Here is a 21,616-nt window from a genome sequence, read left to right as displayed (position 1 = left end):
ACAAGGCGGAATGTCTTGGTATGGGAGGGGTGCAGGCTCCTGACCTCCCAACTGCCCCTTCCCCACCTCCCACACTGGGGCTAATTCTGAGATTTAAAAATAAGCATCCCTAAGACAGGAGGTGTCAGAGACGGCACTATCTTATCTCCCAACCTGTTAAAAATAACACTTGGGACCAGAGTCTGGACAAAACAGACAGTCCCCTCAGCTTTCCCTTGGCCTGAGCCAGGCTCAGATGGCTTCTCCTTGGGTCTTTAGGTCAAGCTGTGAGGATTGCTCCTCTGTTTAGTTGGACCCATCCTGGCACCTTCCTCTGGGCCTGCCCTGGGTGGGCCTGGCTGTGCAGAGCAGCTGGTCCCCATTTGTGAATTTGGTCTGAGCCTCCAGGCTTGGTTCAACATCTTTGGGCCCTCACTAGGGTTGCAGAGGCCACCATGGTCCTTAAAGTCAGGTTTGGGGCAGGGGGAGGGAGGTAGTTGGTGGCGTTGCCAGGATGCCAGGACCACAGCTTCCAGTCATCTGGCTGCCCCTCTTTTTCCTTCTCCTTCCCTTCTCTTGAGCCTGTTGGCTTGGCTCCCAGGGGCCTGTGTGTGTGTGTGTGTGTGTGTGTGTGTGTGTGTGTGTGTGTGTACATGCAGGCAAGCTGGGGACGCCATGGGAGCTTGTGGGGGTAGTCAGCATGTATTTCCTAAGTGGAGCTGCCAGCATTTGTGACCTGGGCAGAATAGCCCAGCTGCACCCTTTCTAGGGAATGGTGGAAAGGGGAGACCATGCCAAGCTGATCTGACCCCTTCCCTAGACCCACCAGGATCCCCCCACGCATCCACTCAGGACCCCCAAGGGAAGTGTCTTCAATGACATGGAGGCCCCCTGAAGAGGGCATGAGATCATTCCCCAGTTGTGTGAACAAGGCCTGAAACCCACCACCCAGGGCCCCTGGAAAACCTCTGGCCAGCTGAGTAGGGGCAGCTCATGGGCTGAGGGTCTCTTCAGCAGGAATCCCAGCCTGTCTACAGCAGCCCAGAGGCACCCCCAGAGCCCAGGGCCTGGAGCCAGGTGTCGGAGACCGAGGCCCGTGCATCTCAGGCCAAGAGGCAGCAGCAGCGGAAGGTGGAGCCCGTGGCCCCAGGGTGCAGCGAGGTAACACACACACCTTTGTCCCTGAAGCCAACTGGGTGCTGCTGCTTGGGGCTGGCACCGGCCACAAGCCTGCATTTGCTGGTGGGAGACCCAGTCCCTGTCATGTGCAGTGTGGGACACTGCAGAGGGGAGGTGGCATCCCTGTCCTGACAGGGAATGACGGATAGCCTGGGACCCAGAGCCACTGGGGAAATTCAGGACTAACTCAAGGCCTCTGTATGTTCAACCCCTCTGCACGCTCTGTCTCGGTGTTTTGTCCTGTTTGGCAAATGTTTGTCCTGTGATCTCCCCAGCCAGAGGAGACTTCTGGGGAGCTCTGAGAACAAGTTCTTGGCACATTGGCCACCAGCTGCTTCTCACCTGGACTAAGGCAGAGGCTGCAAGTGAGCAGCCCACCCAGCCAAATGCCAGGTTGTGTTCTGGTCCCCAAACGGTTTCATTTGAATACTTGCCAACATTTAAAACCTGGGCGCTTTTATAGTAAACTCTGCCTTTCTGGCTTCTCTTGCAAAATTAGAAGAGGAGCCACTGTGCCCAAGAGAAGTCCTTGACTCCTGCTTGAGCTCTGTGGTTTGCTACAGACACCACCTGCCCGACTTCATTCTGCGACCGGCCTGACCCATAGGCTGACGGATTGGGGCCCTGCCCGCTACGGAGGAGCCTCTGTCCTCCACACCCCCACTCACACCAAGCACCGTGGAAAGTAGTGCTCCGTGTTCAGAGCCAGCTCCTGGGGGCTGTCGTCCTGCAGCCTGGCCTGGGGCCTCAGTCCAGTTGTTGTGACTTGCTCCAAAGGAACATTTCCCCTCCGTGTTGTCCTTTCTGTGGGATGGACCCAGGGGAGGCTTTGCGACCATGACCAGTTTGGAGGATGAGGACCTCCTCGACCCACCATGCAGGCCACAGTCCTTCCCCCGATGGTCTGACGCCTGCAGGCCTGTGGGAACCGGAAGTCCACGGACGAAGCAGGAAGTCTCGGGGGAATATTGACCTTTGAATGAGCGCCATAGCTTCTTCCTTTCTTCAAATCAGTTCACAGTGGGGCCTGTAAAAGGGGGAAAGGGGTGAGCCATGGTCTTCCTGGGGAAAGGGCCCCCTCACTTCACCGGCAGTTGGATCCTGGGAATCTGCCCACCCTGTTACCTCCAGTGTCTGAAAAGAAAAGCAGCATAAAGACACCCTGGCTTGCCCTTCTCTGGGCTCAGGCTCCTATTGACACCTCAGCTGAGCTGGGAGGAGAGCGGAGAGAACCTCAAAGCCAGGGGAGACCACAAGAGGCAGAGCCTCACCCCTCAGGCCACGGCTCTAAGGGGCAGCCTCTCCCTTTCCATAAGAATCCAACCCCTTCCCCATCTCAAGCCTCAAAAATTAAAACAAAGACATTGAGACACCAGCAATTCACCTGAGGAGGAGCAAAATGAGCCATTGTGGCGGCCTCGACAGGCCCAGGAATTCAAACCAGCTTGTCTCTACATGGAGTTTGAGCCTGAGCTGACATGATGTGGGACCAAGGAGACTGTTCCGAAGCAGATGAAGCATTTCCTTCCTCCCTTCACAGAAACCCCTTCCCTGCCCCATCTGTCTTTAGATTGGATTCCTAGAAGCAGAGCCTGAGGCAGGGATTCTTTTGCAAATGTTTTATTGAGGGAGTTCTCTCAGGAGACACCGGTGAGGAAGTAAGAGAAGCAGGATGAGGCAGAGGAGGAAGCCAGGAAGAGGGGTCTCAGCTGGAGTCGGGCCCCAGCCTGATCCCCAGGAGCTCTGGAGCTGGATTGAGCCCTGGTGGCCTGGTCCCAACTCAAGGCAGGGGTCGGCCTTTTGTAATCCCCGTGTCAGTCAGTCACTGGCTGTGGGCCACCCACAGGGTGGGTCATAACCCCCACGGCATTCCCACAGGAGGCAGCTCCCAGGCTAAAGATGGTGTCCTGGAGAAGGGGCAGCTAAGCAGGCACCTCAGCTGGGAATGGGAGCACCAGCCTGGTGAAGGGGAACTGGGGAGAGCACCCCCAGTGACTACAACACCCCGGTCTGCCAGTGCCTATGCATAGCATACGCAGACACCTCCCAATAACTTTCCAGCACCTTCTCAGCCTCACTCCAGGCCCAGCACATCACAGCAGCATCCGCATGAATTGGGCGAGAAGCGAGGGCTGGGTTGCTGGCCTGTTGCCTGCTTGTCTGAGCCTCCTGCCTTTGTGTGCCCGTGTTCCTGGTTTGGACTCTGTTCTGGATGTGGCTATGTGTCCCTGGCCTGGGGCTGGCGAGCATGTTTCCACTGTAGGTGCGTGTGCCAAGCTACCACTGTACGTCCACATCCCAGTGTGTCTGTGTGGCTGCCACACGGTCTGTTTTGTTCCCAGCCCCATCCTCAGTGTTTTCCCCACAGCCCCTCATACCCACCCCCACACCCCAGCTCTAGGCCCCAGCAGATCAGAAGCACAGACTCAGGCCCCTGGAGGCATCAGGAGCCCTGGGATCCAGCCTCAGATTCATAGTGTGTGCAACAGAGGGTAGCCCCTGGTCCCCCCAAACTTGAGACCGGAAGCTGCCTCCTGGTCCACACTCATGCCCTCACCCACCCCACCCCATGTCCCTGCCCACAGACCCACGAGGACAGTTGCTCCGAGGGGAGCACGGCAGACATGACCAACACTGCTGACCTCCTAGAGCAGATCCCCGACCTCGGTGAGGACGTCAAGGATCCTGAGGACTGTTTCACCGAAGGTACTGCCCCAGCCTGAGCCCCACTGGGGAGGGGGCGGGAGAACCAGCAGGTCCTCGGGGCGCAGGGCTGTGTGTCCCCCACCCCCACCCCAGCCCAGATGCCTGCCCTCCCTCCCCTTTTCCTCCGCGAATCCCTGTTCATCTCCTGTGCTGTGAGTCCTGGGAGCCTGCCCTTGGCATGCTGGGGCTGGGCAGCGGTGGTGGCGTGGTAGCCCTCTGTGTGCCCCCCAGCAACAGGAACTGGGTCTGACTCACCTCTGCACCCCCAGGCCCTGGCACATAGTAGGCCTCTGTAAATACCCAAGGTGGGTGTGAAGAGAGGTGTATTAGTGGCTGGCCTCTGTAGCTTTTATGACTGTGTGACATACCTGGAGGGAAGCTATGGATAAAATGAGGGTTTGCCCTCTAAGTGGCATCTCAGTGTTGGCTGTCAGCGAGATGTCTCCTTTCCCAAGACTCAGAAACTGCAAACACAGAGAAGGCCCAGGGACGAAACACCCCAGGAGTTCCTGAACATTCTCCCAAGGGAAGGGTTTCCCAGATGAGCAGAGGACAGGCCCGGAGCCCTTCCCATCCCCAGCCTTGCACCTACTTGTCCCTGCTAGGCCATTCACCCACTCCCTGGGTGTGTTGCCCATCAGCCTCTTCGCAGAGCATCTGCTGAGGGTTGGCCCCTGTGGGCAGCAGCCATAGCCCTTCCCCCACTGTAACCCACCCTGACATGCCACTCTGTTCATCACTGCACGTCATCTCTAACCCCTCTCTCTCAGTCATTCCCTCAGCCCTCCAACCTCCTGCCTTCAGGTGTGGGCACTCACAGGCCCTGGGCTAGGGTGACCCCCCTGAGGCCTCACCCATCCCTCACCCACCCCCCTAGGCTGCATCCGGCACTGTCCCTGCTGCACAGTGGACACCACGCAGGCCCCGGGGAAGGTCTGGTGGAGGCTGCGCAAGACCTGCTACCGCATCGTGGAGCACAGCTGGTTCGAGACATTCATCATCTTCATGATCCTGCTCAGCAGCGGAGCTCTGGTACCCTCCAGGGGATGCGGGGCTGGGGCCAGGGAGGGAAGGAGGAAGGAGGGGAGGGCAGGGGAAGGAGGTCGCAGCTGGAGAGCCAGACCAGAAACTGGGGCAGAGCTTCTGCTGAAAATGTGCTCCCCAGGTCCCCAGAGCAGGCAGCAACCTACAGACTCTCTACACCCCCAGCACACATGGAGGTTACAGTGGGAAGGCTCACAGATGGCATCTGGCCAGTCCCCCTTTTCCCACAAAAGGGAAGTGATTTGCCCAGGCTCGCAGTGCATAGCCCCGGTCACAGTGCATAGCTGGCACAGGCCACGGGTCACCAGCATCCCACACCAGAGCTCAGGTGACACCACCATGTGTACACAGTGTCAGTTACTCTACCAGGCCGTTATGATGTAATTAACCATGCTGCCTAGTCTTAACAGGGTGGCACCCTTCATTCCATGTCTTCTACATGCCAGAGGCCATCCTAGGTTCCACACATTGTCACCTCTAATCCCTGCAGCAGCCTTTTGTAAAAACATTAAGTAACTTACCCAAGGTCCCACCATGCACAAGTGCCCAACTGGGCATTTGAACCCATGTGGTTTTGTCTTGACCTCCCATTTGTTCATTATGTCTTTCCTAAGCTCTCCTTGTATCTAGCCCTGTGAGACAGCAGGGAGGAACAGAGGAAGGAGACTCCAGGTCTGACTTCAGAGGCTCCCAGTTTAATTGGGGAAACCAGATTCAGCAGATTTGAGACAGAGACCAGTATAAGAGAGAGCTGATCAGGACAGGAGCAGAGACTCCAGGTGATGGGCGGTCAGTGGGGCCGGAGCAGTCAGGGAAGACTCCCTGGAGGAAGCAGATGGAGTGAAACCATGAAGGACAGGGGTTTGTTGAGGCCAGGAGGAACAGTGAGGCCCTCCAGGGATACTGTAGCTGGCTCCCAAGCCTCCTGCTCTGATTTCTCAGAGCCCTTCTAGGAAGAGGAGGGGCAGCCCTGGAGAGGGTTCTAGAAGGTGTTGGTGAATGGGACGGGAAATGATCAAGAAAGCAGAAGAAATAGATACTTTCCTTGTCCAGGGGGAGTACGCACCTGATATGTTTGGGAGGTCAGGCTCCCACAGATAAGCAACTACCAGGAAGGGTGTGGACCGTGGAGTGGGAGGTAGGGGCACTTTGTCCCAAGGCTGTGTGCCCCTGCTCCACTCCGTGCTGCCTCCTCCTGTGGGGACAGGCCATGCGGAGACACTGTAGCTGCCGATTCTAAGCCTCTGGACCTCGCACCCACTCCTCTCCCTCCCCGCCCCTGTTCCTGAGTGGGCCTGGAGCCATGACTCGCAGCCTGCCTGCTGTTTTACCATTGGCTGCTGGAGCCAAATCTCTGTGGGCTTCAGAGAAGGATGATTTGACAATATGTTAACGAGTTTTGTTTTTAAACAGCCGCAAACAAGGGCAGCCAGAGCCATTTAGTCTGGGCTGTGTAGGAAAAGCTCAGCTAGGCATAAGTGAGGAGGAGTTTTGGCAAGCATCTGGTGAATCTAATCAGGGTAGACAGCCAAGCACTGTTGTCAAAAAACCATGTCAATGATATATTGAGAAAAAGAAGTCTAAGTGTGTTATTTTAAGTTATAAACTTGCTTAACAAGAAAACAGACTGTATCTCTTCCAAATTGCTGAGGGAAAATGTTGTAAAGAAAACTGAGATCTTATTGCAAAAGATAGGAGAAAAAAGCAACAAGGAAGCATAAAATCAGAAAACAGAGAGTAATATGGCAAAGGCAAGATCAAATGTCTTTTCGTAATAAATGTAACTGGATAAAATTCATCCTTTAAAAGAAAAGGACTCTAAGTGGTTAAAAAAAAAGGTTTATCTACATGCTCTCAGATAACAAACTTGAGAAATATGTTTTTGCTTGGGATTGCATAGCATTTAAATATATAGAGCAAAGCCGTTGGAGAAACAGGAAAAAGTAACACATTGTAATATACAGGGATTTCACTATACTTCTTTATTGACAAATCTAGTAGAAGAAAAAAGACAATGGGAGATCTAAATATACATATAAAATTAATAAATGTGATCTAAAATAATAATAAAAATAATAACTAACACTTTAAATCACTTTTACTGCATTGCAGATACTGCTTTAAGCAATTTACAACCAACCAATTTAATTCTCACAAAACCCTATGAAACATATTTAAGTAAACATAGAAATTTAGTGTATGATAAACTCAGCTTCTAGCCATGGATTTGAAGTGGATTCTTTAATTAAGTATTGGGATAGTTAATGAACCACTCAAAAAATGATTAAAATGGGTAGTTACTTCTTACCAAAATACATTCGTTAGATTTTTAAAATGTAATTGTATAACAATGAAACCACAAAGTAAAAAAAGAAAAGAAGAAGAGAAGGGTGATTTTTTTTTTTTTTTCCTATCCTTGGGATAGGCCAGGGCTTTCTAAACATGACACCAAAGAGTTTCCTGAATGAAAAATGTAGTTTCGGTATGGAAAACATAAGTAAACACTGCAGGTATCCAGGGAAAGATGTCAGCATCACTGGTAATGAAATAAAATGTAACAAAATACAATTTTCATCCACCAGGCTGAGAAAACTGAAAAAGGAGAAAGAGCACCCACCATTGGTGGAGTGCTGGAGGGAAGCAGGTATCGGTGCACCCTTCTGGAAGCCCAGTTCCCAGTTCCGTACAAAAAGCACACCTTTGACCCAGCACCCCAATTCCGGAAATCTCTCCCCAGCAGATAATCAGACAAGTTGTTCACTGCAGTGCTGTTTCTACTAGGGATAAATTAGAAGCAAATGTTCAGTAATAGGGCTGGTGACCAGCTAAATTGTAGTTTATATAGATAATGAAATATGCAGCCTTTAAAAAGAATAATAGATATTACGGTATATAGTCACATTCTTGAATGGATAAATGCTCACAACATATGGTTTAGTGGAAGAAAGCAATTTCAAGGCAAAATATTTAGTATAATATCTTGCAAAATAGTCGGGGGGAGCACGTGTCTCACATGCATGGAGAGATATCGGGAAGAACGTTCACCTAAATGCTCGCAGTGGTTATTTTGGCAAAATGAAAGTTGGAGGTGACTTTTACTTTCTCTATGATTTAATTTTTTTACTTGAAGCACACAATTTCTATAATCATAAAAAGAATGCTTGTACTGATCCTCTTGACCAACTCCCAAAGTCCATTTTGGGGCTGGGTTTTCCCACTGGGCTGGCCGCGGTCAGCCGCTGTGTGTCCCCCGGCAGCGCGCGCCCTGATGCCCCAGCAGCCCCGACAGCTGTAGCACACGGAGGCCCCACAGGCAGGCAGGGAGGCCCGAGGTGGCCGTGGAGGCTGCTCCCTGGGGCCCTGGTTGACGTGTTCAGTTGCCTGGATGGGGAGCCACAGAGCACACACAGGAGGGTGAGAAGAACCCGAGAGGAGCAGGTACAAATCAGCAGCCAGAAGGGGAGGCTGGAGGAGGAGGGCAGCTGGGAGCCATCGGTGTTCCTCGGTTGGCTCGGGGACTTGGGTTGAGGCAGGAATGAGGAAGTGGAGAAAGATTGCTTCTAGCATTTTAGAAATCTTGGCTCCTAGATTCTAAGGCTTGGACAAGATTTGATTTTATCTAGTCCTGCGTTTCCTTAACTTCATTATCTACAAATTACCTTTAATACCATTTATTTAGAATTTTGCTTTAAATCAACTCTCACTGGGTTTTGTTTGTTGAAATAAATTTATTGTAAAGGGAGACTTTCAACCATTGTTATAACAAGAAACCAATATTATTTCCTATGAAGAGTAGGTAACTATATAACGTAAACAGAGTATAAACAAAATCGAATGAAAACAAAAGTGTTTTATGTTGTTTTTGGCAGAAGGCTGGGGGCTGAGGCCTGCGCACCCTCTCTCCCAGGGAAAATGGGAGATTAGTAAGTTTTAGAAAGGCCTTAGAGACACACACCAGCCCCAAGCCGAGACTGGCTCTTTAGTGAGCAAGGAGAAATTTTCCTACCATGTGCTCTACCTTATTGTCCACCTACCATGAGCCACCCAGGGGTGCCCACCCATCTGGCAGGACATACTGACCTAGTCCAGTGTCGATCTGGGGAGGAGTCACCTCCACAGCATTTCTCACCTCCATTCCCCATCCTCCTGGGCAGCAGTTGTTGTTAGAAAATGACGCCGCGTGCAGGGTGAGGTCTGCAGTGGGTCGGGACACTGTGTTCACCTTGTCCAACCTTGTCCGCAGGCCTTCGAGGACATCTACCTGGAGGAGCGCAAGACCATCAAGGTTCTGCTCGAGTACGCCGACAAGATGTTCACCTACATCTTCGTGCTGGAGATGCTGCTCAAGTGGGTGGCCTACGGCTTCAAGAAGTACTTCACCAACGCCTGGTGCTGGCTGGACTTCCTCATCGTGGACGTGAGTGTGGCGCCCTGGAGGGGTCGGGGGATGAGGGACTTGCATTGCCAGTCCCAAAGAAGGCACTGAGGTGGAGGGGCGGAGGGACAGGGTGGGCGGGAGTTAGCCGGGCGGGCTGGAGGTGCTCAGCTGTGCCATAGGCTGGGGTCCCGAGGAGCAGGGGCAGACCCAGAGGGGACAGTCAAGGGCAGTCCCGGCCAGGGAGTGAGCCAAGGCAGGAGCAGGCTGCTTGCCCCCTCAGGGTGGCCAGAAGAGGGAGGGGAGCAGAAAAGCCCATAGTACAGCACTCGTCTCACTGTGTCATGTAGGGTCTACCAGGCCTACTGGACAGACAGCCAGTAAGAGCCTCTGTGCGCACACGAAGGGGGAGGTCATTCTGTACAGGGGGATGGGGTGAGCCAAAGGCCAGAGGAGAGAAGGTGGATGAAGGGGTGCTGGGCAGGCAGGGGAGAGCCTCCCGGCTTGGGCAGAAGGATGAGTCACCTGAAAGGAGGAAGGCATGAGCCTTGCCTGAGGGGTTCAGAGTTGCTGCCCTGGACAGTGGGTGACAGCGTGGGTTTTCCTGCCCGGGAGTGTCCTCTGAGCAGTCAGTTGGTAGATGGAGCAGGAGGCCCCCGTGCCACAGCTGCCCAGGCCACAGGATGCTGGGCACCAAGCAGGGTGAGGGCAGGATCTGACGAGAAGCTGGATTCCAGTCCCCAGTTCCTACTGCTCAACACTGGGCAAGGTCGCTCACTGCTCTGAGCCCCAGTCTCCTTCCCTGATCTTGGGACCAAGTGGGGAAGCACTGACAGCTCCCTTTCCACAGACTCAAAAGTAGCTCAAAGCACCGTCAAGTGGGGAAGCGGCCAGAGGAAAGAAACAAGGCCCAGGCAGCAGAGCAGTCCCAGGTCTGCCCTCACTAAGGGCAGAGGGAGCCTTGGCAAAGGGTAGGGGCTCAGATGAGCATATCGGTCTGTGCTGGGTCCCATGGAGCAGAGTGTGGCTCAAGATCTGCAGACCGTGACAAGCTTTCCAGAAAGGGTGGGGTTTGCCAACCGCTTCTGGGCTTGGCATCGGGCACTGTACACCAGTGGGGACAGTCCTTCTGGGGTGATGGGGGAGGCTCAGGCCTTGTACTTAGGGCCCACTCCCACTCAGAGGGCAAAGAGAGGGGCTCAGTCCCCAGTAGGCCTGGCCAGGGTCCAGGCCTGGGCCACCAAGCCTGGGTGGGAAGGCAAACCACAAGTGGCTGTGGCAGGAAAGGCTCCTAGGGCCAAATAATAGTGCACAGAGGCATGGTGGCCAAGAGGATGCTAACGCTAGCATGAGGGGTGCTGGGGTAGCAGAGAGGGAAGGAGGGAGAGGGAAGTATAGATGCCCAAGACAGCCTTGCCCAGCCCTCAGATCCTCCCTGAGGTGACGCCAGGAGAGAACCCCTGAGCCCTCCCTGCCAAGGGGTCATGGGAGGGACCAGTATCCTGGCAGCTCGACCCTTAGGCCCCCTGATCCAACTGTTCCTGAAGCTCTTTGGGAATCCCCCAAGGCAGGCCAGAATGAGTCTGCAAAGACTTCTGAGAAAGCCCACCTGCCACATTGTGGAGCCCAGAACTGAGTCTGTGGAAAAGGAGCTGTCAGTGCTTCCCCACTCAGTCCCAAGAGCAGGGAAGGAGACTGGGGCTCAGAGCAGTGAGGGACCTTGCCCAGGGTTGAGCAGTAGGAACTGGGGATTGGAATCCAGCTTCCTGACACTGTCCACACTGTGCCCCATCCCCACCCTTCTTTGTGGGAAAGGAGGACATCAGCGCCAGTGTCTTGAGAAAGAAGGTCACGATTGATTCATGCTTTCTTTTTCTTCCTCAAAAAGTATTGAGCATCTAATATACACAAACACTGTTCTAGGTGCTCAGGATTTCAGCGAAATACACAAAAATCCCTGCCCACATGGGACTTATGTTCTAGTAGAGGAAGGAGACTGCTAACAATCAGCATAATAAGTAAGCCGATTGTTACATTATGTGAGAAGGTGCTGTGTACCATGGAGAACAGAGGAAATAGAAAAGGGAAGAAGGGGGTTAGGAGGGCCAGGATTGGGAGGGAGTTGCAGGTTCAGCTTTCAAGAGACCGGCAGGAGCAGGCCCACTGGGCAGTGACATTTGAGAGATCTGAAGCAAGTTGGGTTAGCTAGGAGACACCTGGCAGAACATTCCGTGTGGAGATTGGAGCAGCAGTGCAAAGGCCCTGTGGTGGGAGCGTGCCTGGCATACTTGAAGATCTGTGAGGAGGCCAGAGGGACTGGAGTGGGGTGTGAGGGTGAGGGAGGTGCAGCTCGGGTCAGAGAGGTAAAGGAGGGGCCAGATCACATTAGGGCTTGCAGCCTTTGAAAACATGTGAGCTTTTATTTCTGATGAAATGGGGGGGGTGTTGGAGGGCTCTGAACGGAAGAGTGGCATGAACTGACCCATGTTCTTGAAGGCTCACTCTGGGGTGTGGGACATGAGTGGCAGTAATCCAGGGGAGAGACGCCAGTGGCCCAGCTGGGGTGGTGGCAGTGGAACTGGTGAGAAGTGTTTGGACTGGGGATGTATTTTGAAGGCAGAGCCAACAGGAAATCCTGATGGGCTGGACAGAGGGTGTGAGAGAAAGAGAGGAGGCAGGGCTGACGTCAAGGTTTGCGGGCTGAGCAGCTGGGAGGTCGGAGCTGCCATCAACTGAGGGGGAGGCTGGGGGCGGGGGGCAGAGGGGGCAAGCTTTGGAGAAAACAGAAGGCCCGCTGAGAGCCGGGTGGGCAGGCTGGGCGGCCCAGGGCCCTGGGAGCTCTGTCTGCAGGGGTCCCTCACCACCCCCAAGCGTTGTGTTCATAGTGAATGCAGGGAAGGTCAGGCAGGAGGTCATTTTCTACTGTGATCCCGGGCCAGGGTGAAGTAAGAAGAGAGTAGGAGCCCATGGAGCTTTTAGAAGGATAAAGTCCACTGAATGGCAAAGCCCCCGGGGCCAGGGAGTGGGGCGAGAGGGGCAGGCGGAACAAAGAACTGCAGCTCCCCACCTGGGCCTCCCTCTCTCAAGATGTTTTCAGAATGTTGCAAAATATGGCTTTGGGGTAATGCTGGGCAGTGTGTCTGCTGGTAACCAACCCAGGGCCATCAAGGGGCAGGCTTGAAGACTGGAGTGTGACCTGAAGGAAAGCCTGTGGGGACCGAAGGCCCAGGCTTTGAAACCCTGCTCCTCTGCCCTAGTCAGTGGCTTTGGATCTCTGTTTTCTCATCTGTAGACTAGGAGTAATGCTCTGCAATACCCTGGGGTGATGTGTGTGGAGTGCCTGGCACAAAGCAGGCTCTCAGGAAAGGCCAGGGCACAGTTGGCCCGTAGGAATCCTGGCCCCGGGCGCGAGGGCCTAGGGCAGACGATGTAGCCCTGGTGGGATAGGCCCGACGGCTCCCTCGCACCCCGCCCTGTCGCTGGGGGCCCGAGATCCTACCCTCTGCCTCTACCCCGCCCCACCCCCATGCCTCGCTTTGCCCCCCACAGGTCTCCCTGATAAGCCTGGTGGCAAACACCCTGGGCTTTGCCGAAATGGGCCCCATCAAGTCGCTGCGAACATTGCGTGCACTCCGACCCCTGAGAGCCTTGTCGCGGTTTGAAGGCATGAGGGTAAGAGAGGCTGCTGCCTTCCTGCTGGGCCGGGGGAGGCCATTCCACTGAGGGGTTCCATAGGCTCAGCCTGGAGCCAGCATCTGGGGCCTTGCCCGGCTGGGTAGGAGCATGGTCCCAAAGGTCAGGAGAGGCCCACTGGGGCGTGGAGGCATGGGCAGGGGTGCAGAGCTGCAAGAGCCCCCTCCCAGGGCTCTTGCCAGCAGCCTGCGGCCTCGGTGAGGCCTAGGGAAACACTGGACAAAGGAGAGGTGTTGCAGCTGCACCCCCAGTCCACTGGCACCTGCAGCGCTCCACTTCCTGTCTCCTCCCGGGCCTCATCTATGAGTGTGTCCCCCACTCCCTGTGCATCCCCTCCTTGCTGGGGACCCAGGGCTGGTCTTCCCTCAGACGGGACAAGCAGTGGGGCTGTGGTAGTGAGGGCCGGCAGGGAAGGCCATGGCGCAAGCTGTTTTCTCGTTGTTTGCAAAGTGAAACGGTCATTTACTGAGCAAACTGTTCTACACTATTTTCTTAGTGCATTTTTCAAGTTACCAAATTTTACCAAAGAATATGAGCACGCTAAGGAAAACATTAGCCATGCTATATACATATATATATATAGCCAGAAAACAAATATGTATGTGTGTGCATATATATGTGTGTGTATGTGTGTGATTTTTTTTTAACAAGATGTGCAAATTTCTGCTGTGCTTCATAAGACACACCAGTGTCTCCCTCACTGACCCAGCAGGCCTCATTGCTCGGCCCACCTTTGGGTTGATTGTTCTGAACTTTGCCCACACCCCCAGTACATGGGGAATTTTACAAATCACTAATTTCTGGTGGGAAGCCCTCCACCAAGGAATAATCTGACCCAGTGTCCTTTAGAGCAAGGACATTTGATTCCAGAAGGACGAGGAACTTCTCGGCTGTGGCTGCAGTTAAGGGCACACTCCAGGCCTTCCAGCTGCCCAAGCTCAGGGCCCCTTGAGAGCTGGGTTCCCATTCTGCCTCCCTGGTCCTTCGTGCCCTCTCCCTGGCATGTGTCAGCATTACCCATCCCGGCACCCGGGCCCTCTGCCTGCCCCACCACACCGTCCACCCCAGCTTTCCTTTCAGTCTGTGTTGCAAACTTTCCTGGTTCACGAAGAGCCAGGGACTTGGTTCCTGAGTGGAGTGTTTTGGCCCAAATGGATTTGCCAAGGACGCCTCTCTCGGTGCTGTGATTTTGGTGATGAGTGTGAGGCTGTGACTCCATGGGGAGGGGGAGAAGCCCAGGGAGCACCCGCACCACAGGCCCACGAGGCTCTGCTCTCACCAGAACATGGGAGAACTGTCGTAGCATCCTCCAGACATACCGCACACAGGTCCCGTGGGCACACTCTAGCAGAGGACACTCTTCCAGGTGGCACCACCCCTAAAATAGAGCAGCAACGTAGCTCAGAGAGTGTAAGGACTAGTGGGATTGATGGGAGGCACGAAGACCGAGAAACCTGTCTCCGGAAGTTCTTTCCTATCAGATTTCTGGCATACTCAGCTAGCAGAGACCCTGTTGAAATTTAAGTTTTGAAGGTCAGGAAACCAGGACAGAACCAGGAAGGGAAAGAGCATGTACTCTGTAATTGCATCAGACTCTAGGGTGGAGATGAAAAGGCTCTGCTCTCTCTCTCTCTCCCCTCACCCCCCAGCAGGGCTTCTAGCCATCGAGTCACCTCTCCTTAGAGACAGGAAGTGGTCCCCTCAGCCCATGACCCCAACCTTGTCCCCACCCCCCACCCCTCCAGGGACTTACAGTCAGGAAGTTCACTGAGGTTCTTGAAAAGGGCATATCCTCGGGCCACCCCAGGAACTGAGCCTCTGCTCTGTCCCTTTGAGGTTGTGGTCAATGCCTTGGTGGGCGCCATCCCGTCCATCATGAACGTCCTCCTCGTCTGCCTCATCTTCTGGCTCATCTTCAGCATCATGGGTGTGAACCTCTTTGCGGGGAAGTTTGGGCGGTGCATCAACCAGACCGAGGGAGACCTGCCTTTGAACTACACCATCGTGAACAACAAGAGCGACTGTGAGTCCTTCAACGTGACTGGCGAACTGTACTGGACCAAAGTGAAAGTCAACTTTGACAACGTGGGAGCCGGATACCTGGCCCTTCTGCAGGTGGTAAGTCGCAGAGAGGAGCGATTTCCTTCCTCCCATTGGGTCTCCAGCAGCAGCTCCTTCCCCCGTGGTGAGGGAGGAGTGGGCAGGAAGGGGCCACCCTGCACCTTCACAATAGGGTCACCCTGCCCGATGAGGGCTAAGAATTCTCCCGGGACTCCTTGGCTCCTTAGAAAGTCCCAAGGTTTTCAGTTCTAGAGCACGTGCCACATGTTCTGAGAGGCACGTCATGGGGGCCAGGTCAGCACTGCAGCAGAACCTACCCACCAGCCAGCAGTCGATCTGACCTCTTCACACTGGCACTTTGGCACGGGTTGAAAATGAAAGACCATAGACCATGCAGGGGCTGAACTATTAGCAAAATTGTGATTCTGGTCACCCATCTGTTATAAAAGGTAGTGACACCTCTTGTTTGTTTCCATTTCTGATGTGCAAGATGTGTGATGTTTAAACACACACAACCCTACCCAGTCCTTCCAAAGTTTCCGTTGATTTGTGAGCACAGGTGGCTGCAGCAGTTACGACACATGCCCTAACATTGACCTCCCACTAGCCTTGACAAGAGAAGTGCCAACAGAACCATAACGCATAAAGCTCACAAGCTTAAGCCCAGATACCCGTCTGTAGTCCCCAAAGGAGAGGACAACACAGTGGACTCTTTCCTGAAAACTTTCTGCACATCCACCCATTCCTTAAGTCCCAGCAGTAACTTTCCCCCAAAGACTCCCCTAGTGGAGAACTGGAAGAGAGCCAACCCCTGAGGGGCCTCTCACCCCCATGACTGTCGTGAGTGTCAGGCCTTTGGAAGGAGAGGCCCCTGTGTAGACAGAACTGCCCACCTTTCCAGACAGATCCATTTGGGGGTTGGGAGAACATGAGCATCTTGTAACCTTGGGTGGTCCCCAGCAGTTTCTAAAGCATTTCAGGCTCTTTTTACAGGTGAGAGCCTTGTGGCACAGGTTGCTGAAGTAGCTTGCTCTCTCCGGGCCTTGGTTTCCCCATCTTTCCTGCCTGCCTCATAAGAACTCTTGGACACAGGAAGTTTGTGCACCCAAGTTTGTTCCCTCAAAGCAGGCATGGGGCTGGGCTGGGTTTTGCCAAGGGCACAAGTGAGGCTGCACTGGGCAGTCATTCTCCCTACCAAGCACATCTCTTGGGCTATTGCTGAATCTTCGTAGTGTACCAGACTGGGGCAGATGACACTGCCAGCACCATGACCCTGTCCCCTTCAGCCTCTCTCTTTTCTCCTTTTCCAAAGGCAGGGGTGTGCTACAGCTAGTTTGGTTGTTAAATTCCCAGGAATTCTGCAAGCTGGTTGCTAAACACAGCCACTATTCAAAATTAAATTATATAGTTGCAGTTAGATAAATGATATTAAAACAAAGGTAATAAACTCACCATTACATTGTACTGTTGTCTATGTTCTTGAGGTTCTTTATGTCCATTGTACCAGTGAGTAGAGATGGTATATAAAGGAGAGCTGCTCACCTCCTCCCAGCTCCACGTCCAGCCACATCACATTGGTGGCTTGACATTGGCCATGGTGGGAGTATTTTCACCAGAGAAATTGGCAAACAACAACCAGGGCTTTTGTTTTTTCCTGCTGGAAAGCTAGTTGTTAAGCATGTACCAGCACACCACTGGCAGAAGCACCCCCTTCAGGACCAGGGAAGGTTGGGATTCTCATGGGACTTGCTTTGAAAGTTCATGGAGGAGAAAGTTCCCTGAAATGCAAGACAGGGGTACCAGGTCCACACCAAGGCAGACCATAAGCCGGAACAGAGAGCCTGAGCCCCACCACCCTGTCCCTAACACCACCATCAGGACCTGTGTTATTTCAGATTCTGAAATGAATGTGGATCTGACGCAGGCCTCCTTCAGGCCTTGTCAGTCTCTGGCTTTCTTGACCTCGATCAAGAAGCCGATTCTCCTATTGCATAGCCTACACGTGATGTCTACTGGGCTGGCTTCCCCTGTACCCCCAGCCTTTGCTGCCGCCCCCTGAAACAAGAAGCCCTTTCTTTCCCTGACGTCTTGCCCAGTTGGACAGAGTGGAAGAAGAGTGGGGCTGCTTGTTCCTTGTAGCTGGCTCAGACAGTAGCCCTATGTGGCTCAGGCAAGACACAGAGTGAAATGATATTCTTAACCTTGTCTTTTACTTCCAGGCAACATTTAAAGGCTGGATGGACATTATGTACGCAGCTGTGGACTCCAGGGGGGTAGGTTACCACACTGGCCTCTCCCACCAAAACAGGCGCCTGTGTCCACATCTGAGAGCCCAGCCCACAAGGGCAAGATCTCATGTCAACCTGAGGTTCTCTGAGATGCCCAGCCCTAGCCATGGGGCAAGACCGTGTGGCCTCCTGAGGAGTCCCAGCATGCCCAAATGAAACTCACTGTAATTTGCTCTAATGTTGAAGTCTTGCCCCACAAGGATGGGGTGGAGGCAACAGAGACTCAGATCAAATTTCTTCATCCTCATGCCCCATCCAATCACACTGATAGTTCAATGAAACTGAGAGATGCCCTGATTTACTGAAACCTCCCAGTGCCCCAGGAGTTGGAGCCCTGTGTTGATCATGTGCCTGCCCTGAGCCCAGGTGTCTGCTCTCCTCACCTGTCACCATCTGCTCTTCTCACTTCTAGTCCCATCTTCCCCTGGCCCTGCTCTGTACACACACACACACACACACACACACACACACACACACACACACACACACACACACCTGTGCTGGAGACCTTGCCCTGGACACACCCTCTCTCCACAGAGAGGACACCCCCAGCCCGCCCTCTGCCTCCACCCCCAACTCTCACCTGTCTGATCCCCCAGGCCACATCCCTTCTGACCCCCAAGATCACAGCCTGTCTCTTCCCCAGACCACATGCCCTCCACCCCCCAGACCACCTTGCCCTGACCCCTCAGCCCCAGCCTGTCTGACTCCCCTGTCTGCTTTCTCCCCTTAGTATGAAGAGCAGCCCCAGTGGGAGTACAACCTCTACATGTACATCTACTTTGTCATTTTCATCATCTTCGGCTCTTTCTTCACCCTGAACCTTTTCATCGGTGTCATCATTGACAACTTCAACCAACAGAAGAAAAAGATACGTAGAGCACAGGCTCCCCACTGGGCTAGGCAGGCAGGGCTGGGCACCGGGCTTGAGGACCTATTCTGGCTCCAGGCCCCACCTCACCTCACCCCCTTTGGGGATGGTCCTCTTCTCACTGCTGCTGGAATGGGGTGGGGAGGGGTTGCGTCCATGGGTGTGACGTGCCGAGGCCCGTAAGAATGTAACTTGGGGCCTTGCTGGGTAGCCCCACACCTGCCCTAGTCTACCTGAGAGATGAGGCTCCTGACAGAAGCTTGTCTGTGGGTGGGGACTATTTACAGGGTCCCTGATCAGGGAACATGGGTGGGGCCTGTGCAGACACAAGGCCTAGAGACCGGGTCCCTGTCCTCTTGGGGTCATGATTGGGTTGCAGCAAATCAAGTGGGCAGAGAGAACGAGCTGGCTGAGTGGGGCAGGGGAGGCATCGGAGCTGGGGGCTAGCCAGGTCACAAAGCCAGAGAGCTCTGCAGGTGAATGGAGAGAGGGAACCCTGGAAAAGCCAGTTTGGGGAAGAATCTCTGGGTCAGGAGAGGGATGTACTTTTCTCCACCAGGAGAGGAAGGAAGGAGGGGCTGGCCCCACACCCTCATCGAGGAGGCAAGTCCCCTGTGCCCTCATGCTGGAGTCTCTGAGAACTCCAGAATGAGGCTGGGACTGTCTCTGTGCACTTAGGGGGCCAGGACATCTTCATGACCGAGGAGCAGAAGAAGTACTACAACGCCATGAAGAAGCTGGGCTCCAAGAAGCCCCAGAAGCCCATCCCGAGACCCCTGGTGAGCCAGGCTCCTGATGTAGCAGGAGTGGGGAGGACATGCTGCGGGGGCCCGGGAAGACCCCATGACACATGGCCAGCAACTGGGGCCTCTTCATGGTCTCTTGGCCTGGCCTAAGGCCCTCAGCAAGTCCAGGGAAAGAAGGAAACTCATGGATTTTTGGCCACACACAAAGGTCTCAGTCTTGAGGTAGGGAGGAAGCCATGAGAAGGCTGTGGCATCTGGGGGACCCTCCCCACTCACAGGAAGCCATCTGCCTCTGAGTGAGCCCCCTCCTCACCTACCAGGAAGAGAACAGTCTCCACAGCCCCAGCCCCATTTCCCAGCCTTATCCTTATAACCCTGGCCCCAGCCCCCACCAAACAGGGAGTTGTATTCCAGAGTCCCCTGGTGGGTGCAGCAAGAAAGGGGTGTTAGACTGGCCCACAGGGCCTGATGGCACCATTGTCTTGGGTCACGTGTGTGTGTGGGGGGGTGGGGGTGGGGGTGGGTGTGTGTGTATTTTGCAGGGGGAGGGAGTAAATGGCAACTCCAGTTTTTTAATCCAATTCATCAGTTTCATCTGATTCCTATTCACCAGACGCTATTCCAGATTCATTGTGTGTGTTCCCACTTCTTTATAATCTTATCTCTCCCCCCCAAAATAATGTGATCTGGCTTACAATTAAAGACACATATAAATACAGTTAGTAGAATAAATAAAAATTCTCTAAAAAAGGTGGGGGGTGGAATAGATTAGTAGAATAAATAAAATCTATTCTCTAAAAAAAGGGGGATGGAATATACAATTACTAGGATTGAACTTTAAATCTGAGGCAGAAGGATCAAAAAGAGAAGCATAATGAACAACATACTAAGGAAACTTGGTCTCGGATAAATCCCTTCCTGAAGATCCATCAGGGAAGGCTGAGGGGGAACGTGCCTAAGGGTAGAGCCTTGAAGCACGGAGAGCATTTTAGCAGGAAGGCCAGGCCGTCTCAGCCCCCATGCCTTCTTCTGTATTGCCTGTGGGAGTCTGGCAGGGGTGTTGGCCTCACCAAAAGGTAGAGTTAGGAGGGTGGGTGGTCTGGCTGGGAGGCAGCAACAGGGGGTTTGCTGGCCTATCTGTGGACCCTGCTGAGCCCAACCCATTTGTCCCTCCTTTCAGAACAAGTACCAGGGCTTCATGTTCGACATCGTGACCAAGCAGGCCTTCGACGTCACTATTATGTTCCTCATCTGCCTGAACATGGTGACCATGATGGTGGAGACAGATGACCAGAGCCCTGAGAAGGTCAACATCTTGTCCAAGATCAACCTGCTCTTTGTGGCCATCTTCACCGGCGAGTGCATCATTAAGATGACTGCCCTGCGCCACTATTACTTCACCAATAGCTGGAATATCTTCGACTTTGTGGTTGTCATCCTCTCCATTGTGGGTGGGTATGCAAGTCTGCTGGACTGAGCTGCCTTCCCCAGGCCAGGCCTCTCCTCCAGCCCCAGGTCTGGGGCAGGTCACCGTTGATGCCAAGTACAACATTAGGCATTCTTTTCCTCTGCATTCTTCGCCTGTCCCCCCGTCACTCACACACACACACCTTCCAGAGAGAACTTTTTGGGAGAGCCCTCTCACGCCAAGGGTACCAAGCTGGCAGAGAAACACCCTGGAACGCAGCTCTCTGGCTGTTAGGGGAACTTCAAGGATGAGCCTGGGAAAGATGGTGGAGGCTGTGGACTTCCTACCCTCCCAAGGGAAAGTGCCCCTGAGGCTGAAGGAGAAAGAGGCTCAGGGTGAGATGAATCCCCAGGGATGGGAGGCAGGTGGCCCTCCAAGTTAGAAATTATTTCTGAAGAGGGAATATTCTGGAATCTAGCCACTAAGGAATGTGCCAGGCTCTTTCAGACATCACCCACCTCATGTAATTCACCTTATAAACTCAGCACCAAGGCAGGGAGATCACAGAGCTAGGGTGCAGCAGTGATAGAGTCTGCACCCATGTTGCACCCTCAGAGCCCAAATGTTTTTTTTCCCAATAACAGCTGTATGGAGATATAGTTCACATACCACAAAATTTGCCAATTCAGTGACTTGCACAGAGTTGTGCAACTGTCACTACCATCTAATTTTAGAACATTTTTATCACCCCAGAAAGTGACCCTGAACCCATTAGCAGTTACTCCCCATTTTCCCTACTTCCCCCACCCCTGACAGCCAATAATCTAAAATTTTGAGGGACTCTCAAACTGCTTTCAAAAGTTCCTGAACCATTTTACGTTCCCACCATTAATGTTTGAGGGTTCCAATTACTTCACATCCTCGTCCACACATTATTATTATATCCTTTTTAATTTTAGCCATCCTAGTGGATGTGAAGGGGTACACACTGTGGTTTTGATTTGCATTTCCATAATGACTAATGATGTTGAACTTTTTGTCATGTGCTTATTGGCCATTATGTATCTTTTTGGAGACATTTTTAGTTTGTTTTTTTTTTATTGTTGAATTTTAAGGATTCTTTGTATATTCTAGATACTAGTCCCTTGTCAGAAGTTTGATTTGCAAATATTTTCTGCCATTTTGTGGGCTGTCTTTCCACTTTCTTGATGCTGTCCATTGTTGCACAAACATTTTTCATTTTGATGAAGTCCAATTTATTTCCTT

The 21,616-nt window shown here is 53.2% G+C and overlaps 1 protein-coding gene across 6 annotated transcripts in view; it reads left to right on the top strand.

Moving 5' to 3' along the window:
• Positions 1-21,616, top strand: part of SCN5A (sodium voltage-gated channel alpha subunit 5) — a 100,151-nt gene that overhangs the window by 73,646 nt on the left and 4,889 nt on the right. For 2 of the 6 annotated variants that reach the window (XM_037847457.1, XM_037847445.1), the window contains exons 18-27: positions 994-1,140; positions 3,744-3,864; positions 4,742-4,896; positions 9,152-9,325; positions 12,833-12,955; positions 14,813-15,094; positions 17,257-17,310; positions 18,059-18,196; positions 18,871-18,975; positions 20,123-20,393. In XM_037847457.1, coding sequence (XP_037703385.1) covers positions 994-1,140; positions 3,744-3,864; positions 4,742-4,896; positions 9,152-9,325; positions 12,833-12,955; positions 14,813-15,094; positions 17,257-17,310; positions 18,059-18,196; positions 18,871-18,975; positions 20,123-20,393 — 1,570 coding nt within the window. Of the gene's footprint in view, positions 1-993; positions 1,141-3,743; positions 3,865-4,741; positions 4,897-9,151; positions 9,326-12,832; positions 12,956-14,812; positions 15,095-17,256; positions 17,311-18,058; positions 18,201-18,870; positions 18,976-20,122; positions 20,394-21,616 lie in introns of all 6 variants that reach the window. The other 4 variants (XM_037847452.1, XM_037847449.1, XM_037847463.1 and 1 more) reach the window with 4 other exon arrangements.

This window comes from Choloepus didactylus, chromosome 1 (genome assembly GCF_015220235.1).
Source record: "Choloepus didactylus isolate mChoDid1 chromosome 1, mChoDid1.pri, whole genome shotgun sequence".
NCBI lineage: Eukaryota > Metazoa > Chordata > Mammalia > Pilosa > Megalonychidae > Choloepus > Choloepus didactylus.
The sequence above is the reverse complement of the archived record's forward strand: the minus strand, read 5'-3'. Positions and strand labels throughout refer to the sequence as shown.